The 12,070-nt window shown below is 35.3% G+C and overlaps 1 protein-coding gene across 1 annotated transcript; it reads right to left on the minus strand.

Annotated features, from left to right (window-relative positions):
- Nucleotides 1-956: 956 nt before the first annotated feature.
- Nucleotides 957-9,139, minus strand: psat1 (phosphoserine aminotransferase 1). The gene is made up of 9 exons (XM_044111084.1): nucleotides 8,945-9,139; nucleotides 7,389-7,449; nucleotides 7,218-7,287; nucleotides 6,656-6,861; nucleotides 5,246-5,418; nucleotides 4,949-5,118; nucleotides 4,551-4,679; nucleotides 3,692-3,829; nucleotides 957-3,570 (listed from the first exon to the last, which is right to left on the minus strand). The coding sequence occupies exons 1-9, from the start codon at nucleotides 8,999-9,001 to the stop codon at nucleotides 3,468-3,470; spliced, it is 1,107 nt and encodes a 368-aa protein (XP_043967019.1). The 5' UTR covers nucleotides 9,002-9,139; the 3' UTR covers nucleotides 957-3,467.
- Between the last annotated feature and the right edge of the window lie 2,931 nt (nucleotides 9,140-12,070).

Here is a 12,070-nt window from a genome sequence, read left to right on the forward strand (position 1 = left end):
GTTTTTGTTTTTTTCTTCTTTTAGAACCAACGTGTAAAATTTTCTTTCTTCTGATACTCTGTATGATTAATAGAACACATTACACTATTTTTGGCCAGGTCCTGCTGTTCTGGTGTCCAAATAATTCAGTTTTTGGACTAATTTATCCAAAGAAAATTATTCCAGCAGCATTCTCACAAACTTCAGTTTGACCTTAAGGCAGGTTTCCTCTTTGCAAATGTTTTCTGTTAAAAATTTAACTTGTACAGTTTGTTTCTGATTGCAGAATCACCTGAAATAGGTCATGCGAGGACAGCTTACAAGACTTTCTCTTTAACATCTTGCAATCCACTTTTAGGGTGAAGTTGATTTAAAGGCAACATCTAGGCATGTTGACACTTGTATTTCAAAACGTCTAATAATACTCCTTTCATAGACATGTGATGTGAAATGCTTATTTGTGATTCTTTCCATTTCAAGTAGGATTAAAAGTGGGTGAGTCTTAATTAATTCTTTATCAGAAAATACTTTTTTCTTTCAGTACAAGGTCTTTTCTACATCTTTTTAATTTTTGTGCATGATTTTTAGTATTGTTCAAACCTGTATTAAATATCTATGTTTCCAGGAACTAGAAAAGCAAACAAGCCTTCATTGAGAGTTTATATTTTTCACATGATTACAGTTGGTTGGTACGACTGATCTGTCTTTGCAGAAAACTTGTTTTTTCATCAAATTACATCTGGAAATTCGATGAATTTTCTCTTGTGCAGGTACCTGCGCTCACACTATAATTGTTGATTTCATTTTAATAAAACATTTTGTGCTTTAACTGAGTGTTCATTGTATTTTTTATCTTTTTTGATAAGCTTTCTGTGATTGTTAGGGGGAGTAACAGCATAAAAGCCACAGTTTTATTTCAAAATAAAGGTTCCTTATTTTACAACTGCAGAACACCAATAAGCCAAAACTGTTCAGCCTTTAGTCTTTCTTTTAATATTCAAAGAATTATTTTTTTTTTTCATTTCGCGGTAAAGCCAGTTCAAATTAAAGGTTGTCTTAGAAAAAGGAAATCTTTTTAGATGACATACTCAGAATGCCAACAGCCTTAAAGCCTACAGAGATCTGCCAGCAAATCAGCAGACAAGGGATTCATAAGTTCCCCGATGACCAAAACGAGCAAAATGAAAGAACGAGACTCACAAACACATTTCAGCATACAATTTAGGATAACCGTGACATAAGCTTCAGAATATTTCAGAAAACTAGGATGCAGGATGTTTTTTAACGCAAAGATTTCAGGCATTAAGCGATATGTGCCTGCAGTGGAACATGTCAGCCGTTCAGTACACAAAGCTTCACACAGCAGGACCAACATCTCTCTCCCTCATGATCCACAGTCAACAGCAGCAGCCAGCCTTTTCTCCCCTGCTTTTGGTATTGATATTTGCTAACAGCCAAAATTACTTTTTGGAAAGCATCATCTGGGATGTTATATAAAATAATAACTGCTGGATCAACTTTACCTTGTGTTTTATTACATCTTAAAATGAAAGTAAGAAAATGGAAACTTTTTTTCTTACATCTCCTCAGGTCACCGGCTGGAATCAGAGTGGAGACAATCTGCCTTCTTTTTTGTGCTTCATCATGGGTCACAATCTCAATCATTTGTGCTGTGTTGTGTTATTTTACACAGTTCTTCCCAGTATAAAAGCCTTTTAGTAAAAATAACAAATCCAACGCATTTTTTTGCCATACATCAATTTGCACCAGCAGAAAAGCTGTAATTTACTGAGGAACTATGTTTGCTTCTGAAAATGCACATCTCCTGGTATCGCCACAGAAACCTCTGTTAACAGCATGCTTCTGTGTATGGAAAGTGGGTGTATTTGTGTACCACTAGATTGGGAAAAAGCTTTTAATTTTTTTTTTTTATTATTATTATTAAACATTGTAAAGCAGGGAGCATATTTCCAGTGCAGGTTATAGTTTCTCCCTCCTGATGACATTTTTTTTCCTGTGATTGTGAGATAAACTCCTCTACAGTCTGTAAATCTATCTTTTTTTCGCTGCGTGTTGCCATGAAATAAAGAAACAAGTTCTACATATAATCTTCATAAAAATGTACCTTTATATCAATATTCCAGGTAATATTTTTCTAATGAATCACCTGAACATATAAATGGATATTTATACTAATACTTTGTTGGATATGCTTTCATGGGTAATGTTTTTATATAAAACATTATAGGATAGAAAAGACTAATTAAATTAAATGGCAGTTTCTCGTCTCGTCTGCAGTTTAGAAAAAGTGTTTCTGGACTAACACTTCCACCTAGCGGTTGATTAGTGCAAATACAACTGGTTTCAATTTTGTCAGCAGCCAAAAATTTATTTGGTTACAATTGTTTGATCTACTTGGTAGCCAGGTGATATGATTTAAATTGTTGAATGCACAAAAACATAATAAATAATTTTTTTAAAAACTAGAGTAAAAGTAAGAAATATATGAAGAGTACATTAAAGTGTAAATTTAACTAAAAAGCTAAGACATGATAGGAATGAATTGACTAGAACAACATTTGACCTTTGTGGGTAAGTTGCTCTAACCAGTGGTAAATAACATCTAGGGCTCTCCTTTAAGTCCATTTTCTACCCATAAGGGTAATGTGTAAATACTGGGTGGGTGGAAACCAGTACAATGATTAATCCATGTTGTAAAATGGTCCTGCTGTTTCCTGGTGTTTATCAGAACACCCAGAGAAACATTTTGGATAAACTGCAGCTGTCTGGTTAACCCTCAGATACAATATTCAAACACACTAAAGATTAAATCATGCACCAGTTTGTTATGAGCGTGTGAATGTGAACGTGAATGGGTAACTGAATGTAGTGTAAAACTCTTTGGAGTTCTCTGGACTAAATAAAACACTGTACAAGTACAGGCCATTTAACATTTTTGGGTGTATTGATAAAAAACCATTTATGCTAGCAATGTTTTCAGATAGCAGAGGCTGAGTAAGTTAGGTATGATCCAATGAGAATACCTAGGTTTTTGTGCATGTTAGATTTTTTTTTTTCCATTGTCTTTATTATATTTCAATAAATATGCAAAAACATCTTTATCAATGCTACCTAATGCAGCAATTGATTTTAAATTGTGGCAAAATTAATTATAATTTTGCAGCAATTATAATTAGAAAGTCAGCAATCCATGTTGCAATCCATCCAATTAATTTAATCTTAAAGCCATGAAATGAAGGGAATTTCCAAAGTAGATTTATTGAAATGTAGGTACCGAGAACTAAAACAGTCAACCAAAATAAAGCAAACTGCTCCATAAAACATACGTAAATAAGACTAATTTGGAATTAGTGGGCTAAGTCCACTGGGAATAATTAATAACCGTTTTCAAAACATTTAATTTTCAACATTTACTTTAAAAATCTTCCAAAACAAAGTGACAACTTGTGCTTTTAAGTGCTGTTGGTTTACTGGTGCTCTTTGAGGAAACTTCTCATGTAGTCTGCAAGGGCTGCAGTGTCCTCCAGAGTTACAGCGTTGTACAAGGACGCACGCATTCCTCCCACTGACCTGCAGGGGGAGACAAACAGCCCTGTTTATGTCTACAAAAAAGTCCCTTGGTCTTTCAGTTAGAGCACGATGGTAAAATGTAAACGTGGAACAATACGAGGTGCGTGGTTGCGCAACGGACCTGTGTCCTTTCAGTGAAATCATTCCACATTTGGCTGCACCCTCCAGAAACTTCTTCTCCAAAGACTCATCTCCTTCTTTCTTCCCAACACGAAAAGGCACGTTCATGCGGCTCCGACACGCAGCGTCCACAGGACATCTGATCCAATGGATGACCACACAAATAGTGAGGCTTTATTCTTTGTTACAGAACTATTAGTATTATCTGAGGGTCAACTATTTTGGTTATGTGAACAACTAAATTGAAAATATGAGTTATTACTTTGAAGGCATTTTAGATTGATCGATAGCCTAAAGTTAAAATTGGTTAACTTATTTAGATTTAGTATTTCAAAAGATGAAAAAGGAAACTTTACCCTCTTTCAAATCTAGGGTTTTTGTCATCTGGACATAAAATGCCCTGGTCTTTGACAGATTTGGGCCAAGTTTAAGTTGGAGAGATGACCTGACTTTTGACTCATGAACACTTTCAAAGACTACTCAGCAGGTGATCCAATTCTGTGTCTCCAACACAGGCCCATACCATCACTCCTGGTGAAGTGTTTGTGCTGATTTGCTATTTTTGGTTTTCTCCCAAAATGGTGCAGTACATTATGACCAAACATCTCCACTTTGGTCGCAACTGTGCAAAAACCTAGGACCATGTGGCTGCTTTTTCCCTCTTAAATCACATGGAAGCAAAAGAAAAGTACTTCGAAACCCGTCAGCAGAGTTACTGCAGAGCAATGGGTTGTGTCTGAGACCAGTGAAGTTAAAATTTTATGCTAAATTTTACAACAGTTTAACAAGTTCACTTTGAAAGCATTAGCCTCGTCTCTTCCAGGTTTTTTAAGTTACTTTCCTGAAGCTTTAGTACTCACACATAAAAACCATTTGAAGAGTTGATGATGTCATAAATCATGGAGGACTTCTGCTTGTTGAGTGTTTCCATGGCAGCGCTACCTCCGTTATTCTTGATCCACTCCAAAACCAGACCCATGATGTAGATGCTGAAGCCAATGAACAGGATTTGAAACAAATAAAAAAAATATCTACTCTTTCTCTTGTGTTTATTGACAAAAATGCTAAACATCTTAAAACAAAAAGAGTAAAGGTAAATCTCCCTCTCACTCCATCTGCATTGTTCTCAATAAAGATTTCTGACAGCAGCAAAAACATTGTGGCTAATTCTCTTTTGTTTTAAGTTAGCTTCAGCTAAACTTGTAAGCAAATCTGTGTGAATGATACGTCCTCCTGGCGTAAACGGAAAATTATGTACCTAAAACATGGAGGAGTGTTGTAGAGGGAGTTCATTTCAGCCTGCACCTTGTAGTCCAGCACAATGGGGCACTCTTTCAGGGCGTGGCCCAACAGGTCTTCTCGCACGATGACCACCGTAACGCCGGCGCAACCTACGTTCTTCTGGGCGCCGGCAAAAATGAGCCCAAACTGCACATTGCCATTATGAGAAAGACGTGTTAGATCACAACCATTTGAAACATGAGAAATGTTTTCATCACTGTCTAAGAGGCGAGTGCGGAAAGGGAGAAACAAGTGAAATTTCTTTTGCTGTCACCATTGATACATCTACGGGCCGTGACAGGAAGTTGGAGGACATGTCGCTGACGAGGACCACGCCGTTGGTTTCAGGCGTGAAGTTGTACTCCACACCATGGACCGTCTCGTTGCAGCAGTAGTACACATACGATGCGGACGGGTTCAGGGTCCAGCTGCTGGGGTCGGGAATTTCTGGAGGAAGCATAGACAAAACAAAATGAAAGCTAAATTAATAATTATTCAAAGTAGAGGCTTAATTCTTTAAATAGAAATAGCCTAAATAAATGTGCCAAAAGTGAAATATAATATTTAATAAATAAAAATAAACTAAGACAAAAGTGGTCCAAGAAGGAAATGTGAATATCTCAAACTCCAGGTGTATATATGATTTACTTCAATAAAATGTATCAAATATAAAATTCTGCTCAGCTAATCTTTTTCCATCTTATGGTACTTTGACCACTATGTTGTACAAATATGTAACCATTCTTATTCCAGACTCTTGGCTTTTCTTTCAGTTTCTATATCATCTTTCCTAAAATGTTATATCAATCCATAAAGTGCCCACAAGTCATTTTTAAACTATTTTCCAGAATTTCCACTTGATTTTTAACTTACTGAGTTGAGCATCAATGTTGTATTTGGAGAACTCTGGCTGACTCCTGTTCTTTTGCTATATTTGTAAAAAAAAATTAATTTCACAAGGCAAAAGATTATACACACAGTTCTTTTAAAAACTTTTCAGAATAAACATATTTTAATTTATTAAAATAATTTTGTTTATTCATCTATATTACTTTTTTAAATGACGTCTTAGGTATTATTTAATGTTTCTCTGTTTTTTCCTTTCATACATCTTGGTTTTTTGTGTCCTGTTCAACTGATTCTGACCTTATCATGTTAGAAATTAGGTTAAATTACACTATGTGAAAGCAAATCTGTCTAAATGACCGGATTGTACCAGAATGAATTAGAAGAACTCAATTTGGACTGAATTGGACTCCGTATAACTTTGTAAAGCGCCCCTTCATACCATTTTTTAAATTAATTAAATATCTATTTAATTAAATATTCATTTAATTCAGTTAAAATGAATATTTATGCTGACATAATGATGATTCAAAAGTACTTTTAAGGTTTCCATGTTCTACTATACAAAAGGTCCCTGTGAGAACTCAAAAGAGACACAACCATGTTGAACAAGCAGCTTCATTCCAGAGTCTTTCACTGGTAGTTGGGTCTATTGTTGATTATGCAATATGCTGGAAAGCTGCCAGATTCTTCTGAGGCTCTTTCCTGATGCATCCTGAATGACAATGACCCACTACTAAGATCTGGAGATATTCTTTTACACTACTTTTTCTTTGGGAAAAAAATCAGCTGCTGTGCTCAGATGATGACATCATGAAACACTGCCATGCACACGTACTCGTGTAACTGTCCAGTTTCGGGTGGATGATGTTGACTTTGCCATATTTCTCTGCTTCTTTTGCAGCCTTAGCTGACCACGTGCCGGTCACCAGGTAGTCGGCGCACCTGTCCTCTTTTAGACCCATCAGGTTGAGGGGAACGCCACTGAACTGTCCAGAGCCACCGCCCTGCAGAAACAACACCTTGTAGTTGTTTGGGATATCTCTGTGGAGACAGAAGTCACTGTGTTACGACACCCAAGCCAAGGTCAGGTTTACGCACAAACAGCAGCTCATGATAGCCTATAGCAAAATGTCAAAAAAAATAATAATAATAAATGATCACTATTACTATTACAATTTATGTTTAAGATTGAATCCTAACATAATTTTTATGTCAACATTCCACAGTTTTTCAGACTAAAATATCCACCGTTTGAACATTTTTTGTGAAGAAAAAAAGAAAATCAGTACAAACTTAATGGATATTTGAACAAAAGGCAAGTTTTACAAACTGAAAAATGGATGAATGGATGGACAGATGGACAGATCAGTGGATGGAATACTAAAAATTTCACTTACAACAATTCTCGAAGCAGAGTCTCTGCCTTGTTGATGATTTTGTTGAAATCTGCTGATCGATGGCTCATCTCTGATTTAAGGAATAAAACGTAGCACGTTAAATATACTTTTCAATAATATTCATACCAGATTCCAGACATATTCTGATCCCAAATCAGTTTTCCTACCCACCAAGAACACTGATCCCAAGGCCACTGTAGCTAAGAAGCTCCTTCTGAGCTTGAATCAGCACCTGCAACACATCGCAGATAAAGCATCTCTTCATTACTAATGTTGATCAAGGTTTTGCAAGAATAGCGTTTAAACAGCTAGAAAAACTTTTAAATGTAAATCTATACTCAGGAGGTTTGGAACATGTCAGAAAACCATCAGAATAGATTGATTTCAATGAAAAATGTTTGCCATGGGGAATAAAATTAAATTACTGTGGGAAATAATTTCCATCAGGCTAAAAAAAAAACCCTTTGTTTCAAAAATCAACAAGAATATACGGTAGCTAAAAGCAAATGTTAAAATGGATTTTATTTATCCAACATAAATCTGAACAAAATTAACTCTTGTTTCTTATTGGGGTTTTTGTTTGTTTGTTTGTTTGGGTTTTTTTTTTTATCTAAAGGAAATATAAGGTATTGTTTATTTTTGTAGTTATCACTATACTTTACAATCATTCAACATTTTGTGTTAAAAATAATGAGCTTGTTGTAAACTTTACTTGCCGCTTTCCATCAACCGAACATTTAAAGATTTGAATGTTACATGAATAAAAAATTTTCACCTCCAAATTTATGAGTGAGGGAAAGTCTGAACCTGATGAAGGTAAATGACAGACCTACTCCAACACCTCATATTTCCCTTAATACTGGATTTGAAACAGTGCTCACCTGTTTCCTGATGCTTTGGAGAGTCATTGTTTAACTGCACGTTTAACACTACTCACCAAATGTTTAATGTAGCAGAAATAAATGTAATGATTTATTTAGCATTCTTTACAGGAAAGTATCTTTCTTACCAGCTCTAGCCCCATATAACTCTTTAAAGCTATCTCTCTAAATAGTTGCATGCAGATCTTTGTCTATCTGTATACAGTATCTAATCATCAAGATTAATGCACAGCATCCAGATTTCTGTTTAAATTTATCTATCAGTTCATCTGTCTTCACAGGTCTAGATCAATATACCTCTGTCTATGAATATTTTTTTATATTTTAAACTGATCAGAAAACTGCAGTTGTTGGGTAAGTCTGTGCTGTGATTTCTTCTTCTGAACAAGCAGTTTTTTCTGCCATCTAGAGGTAGGATGTTATAGCTGCCTGTGAAGCACAATAGAAGAAGCAGGTTTCCACATGAATGAATGAAGGCTGATGCAACTCAGCAAGCAGTTTTCAGTCTGATGAGCTGCCACCATCTGCTAGGCACTAAAATCAACAACAGATTTTCACGCATAACTGCTCAACGAGACGGGAAAAATTACCCATTTCACATGGAAAAATTAAGTATCCCGAGTTTAGACTCGCGATTCAAAGACGAGGTTAAACGCTGCACTATAGAATAAATAAAAAAACAAAAAACATTTGCAAGGGTGCATTAGCAAAATAAAAACATGTTTCAACACAGATAGCCAAAAAGATCTTTACGAACAAGGCAGATATCTATGCAAACTAGCTCGTAATTTTTAGCCTATTTTCGAGACACATGCACGCAAAGAAAACGAGCAGCTGCAAACTTACAGACTGAGGCAGTTTGGCAGGTCCAGCTCCAAAGTTGATGGTTTGTTTCCCCTCCATGATGTAAAGAAGCTCCTTAGTGCAGATGAGGGATGTTGCTTCAGTTGGTCTTCGCGGTGCTGTGAGTTAAGGAGCTTCGCCTGACTGTCACCGCTTGATGCTTGTGTAAAGTGAGGCGTTCAGGGGAATCTAGTAAAGTTCCAAACTGCATCTGCTACCTACAGCAGTCGTAAGAAATTTAAACCTGTTGTATTTGTAGCAGTGTTTTTACAAAGATACAGCTGCTTTAAGCTTATGATTATATATTTTCTTAGTCTTGTACATGCCAGCACTGAATTTCACAGAAGTGTTTGCAAGTTAAGCTCATGAACATTAAAAACCAAAAACAGAACAAGAGATAAAAAACATAACTACTTAAAGTACGGTTAGTAAAACAGAGTTCGTAAAATAAAATCCAAACAAATTCTGATTTATATACTTGGCTGATTTTTGTTGAGTCACTGAACTTTCAACATTCCCGATCCAAATGAAGATCAGATGACGCCTTTAATTTGTGGCGGGTGTACGATAAGCCGCTGTTGTAAAATAAAACGAGTTCTTCTTGTAATTATCTTTTACATCATCTTAACGATCAGTTATGAGACAAAAATCCAGTCTTGTGCAAAACCATCTGGAAAGTGGACCACCTTGAAATTAACAAGTTGTATCAAAATAGTGATCAAGGGTATGCAACACATATCCAAAGTTATTACACTGAAGTTATGTAATGATCAGCCATTTCCATCTTTTGATAAAAAGCATTCACTACCTGTGTAGCTAATCAAGCTAGAGCTGCTTTTAGATTTTTTTTCATTATTCATAATACATTCACCTCTTGTTTGTGCTATGAAGAGATTATTCAGAAATCTTGCATGCAATACTGTTTAGTATACAGTACAATGTAAAAGTTTTTTTTCTCCCTTGCAGATTTCTATATATTTTTTTTACACTTAAATGCTTCAGATCATCAAACTAATGTTAATATTAAAGATAAAGTAAATACAAAAAAAGTTTCAAACAATTATTTTATTTGTTAAGGGGAAATTCTATCCAAACCTATCCTCTAATCCACATAAGTGGCTGTACCATAACTCCCATGAAGCAGTCAGTCACAATGGAGTGTTTCAATGCATGGATGGTCCATTTAAGGTCACACCACACAATGGGATTATGTACAGGTTTTGACTAGGCCATGCTAAAGAGTTTAATTATAACCCATTCCTTGTATTTTGTTGTTCAATGTCCTACTGCATGTCCTAAGAGCTCTTCAGGGGAATTTTACAAACTGAGAACCAGATTTTCTACTTCAGGATTTTCTGGTAGAGACGTATGCCCATTTGTACAGGTTCAGAAACTTCCATAATTTGAGCAAATCACACTTTGTCAATTGTCTTAACTTAAACATAATAACATGCTCAGGATCACAACCGGTATATGAATTCCAGGTTCTTGGCTTATAAATATATGGCTTCTAACATCTTACAGATTAAATGATGCTGAACCACAACATAAATTTCCTTCTAAAACTTTTGAAAAAGTACTTGATATAAACATTAAAATAAGTTCTAAATGAGAGTGTCCATATCATATAATGTTCATGAAATGAAGTGCACATTTTCTGCTTGCTGAGCGCTTTTTTTCTTGTTTTATACCTTATGTGAAAATATCACAATGTCATCAGCGTAAAGCTGGAAAGGGAAGCATGGAAAATTCCCATTATGTATTGACTGACAATGACTTGTTATTGGAGAGGACCTTTGAACAGTAAACAAGATATGGTAATCTTTCAGACATGTTAATTTGAATTGTACAAAAATGGAGGTTGTGTCACTTTGAATTATTTACATTTACATAAACCTTTTACAATTTAGGAAACTTGAACACAGACAGCTTTAAGGTGTTTTCTAACTGAGACTCACTCTCGGATCTGCCGAAAAGAAAAGAGAAAACTATGTGCAAGATGTTTTATTATTGATTTGACCTGGATTTCTAAAAGGGAGATTACATGAACATGGCTGAATCTGAGAAGTGTAAAAGACAAACCATCAGGCTTCTGTAGTGTATTGCACACTATATGACACTAAATAGTGCTGTGTGACTATAACAACAGTCAAAGTTGTTTTCTATGTGATTCAAACTGTAAAAATACATTTAAGAGAAAAAGATGACTGATGGATGACATTTGAGTTGCGATTTCATAAAAGTCGAACAGTTTATAGTTCTTCTCTCAGTTGTATGATCAGAGACAAGGTGAGACGCCAAAAAGTTTTGCAGATAGAAAATAAAATGACACTTCAAATTTGACTACAACTATTTAGTAGTTACTCATTGTAGTGCTATAGATCTTGGTATTCAGGCATGGAGCCTTTCAGAGTTTAATATGTAACTTATTGTGGAAGCTGAAATCTTAAGAAGAAGTTTTAAAATCCTTATTTTACCAAATACCACCTCTGGACTTGAGTGACACAAAGTGTTGGAACTATGGAAACCATAACTTTATATACTTAATACAGGAAATAGGCCTCTCTTCCAATGGCATTACACACACGAGTAAACACAGCAGTTAGACGTTTCAACACAATAATTTTCATACAGGTACTTCCTGTCTATACCAAAACCTTCTTAGAATCAGCAGAGTTCATGTGAGTTCATGTTCTACTCACCTGTCTGTAGTAAAAATGTTTTATTCTCACTCACAATTGTCTTTAGACAGAGACCTATGGTTGTTACAGCATTCTATGTTCCATTTGGAAAAATCATGCAATATTAGTTTGGTGAAACTATATAAATTTTTGTTCTCATCTCCAGAGTTAACTTTGCAGTGCATAAGAAGGTATTTGCCTGCTTAAAGATTGTTTCTGTTATTACTTTGCTCTATTACTTATAAAACAAATAAATTGTCTGTCACTCATCAAAAGACTTTTAAGATATTTATTCATCACATTTAAATATGAGTGTTCATTTTTTGCATGCAAGCACTCATTTAGAACTGGGTGATTTTAGTACTAACAAAGTGTTTACGTAGTTCCCCATTGTGGCGCTCCTCATATAACATAGAACAATGGCAGGAAAGGAATGTTCAAAGGCTTT

The sequence above is a fragment of the Gambusia affinis genome, linkage group LG03 (assembly GCF_019740435.1).
Source record: "Gambusia affinis linkage group LG03, SWU_Gaff_1.0, whole genome shotgun sequence".
Classification (NCBI taxonomy): Eukaryota; Metazoa; Chordata; class Actinopteri; order Cyprinodontiformes; family Poeciliidae; genus Gambusia; species Gambusia affinis.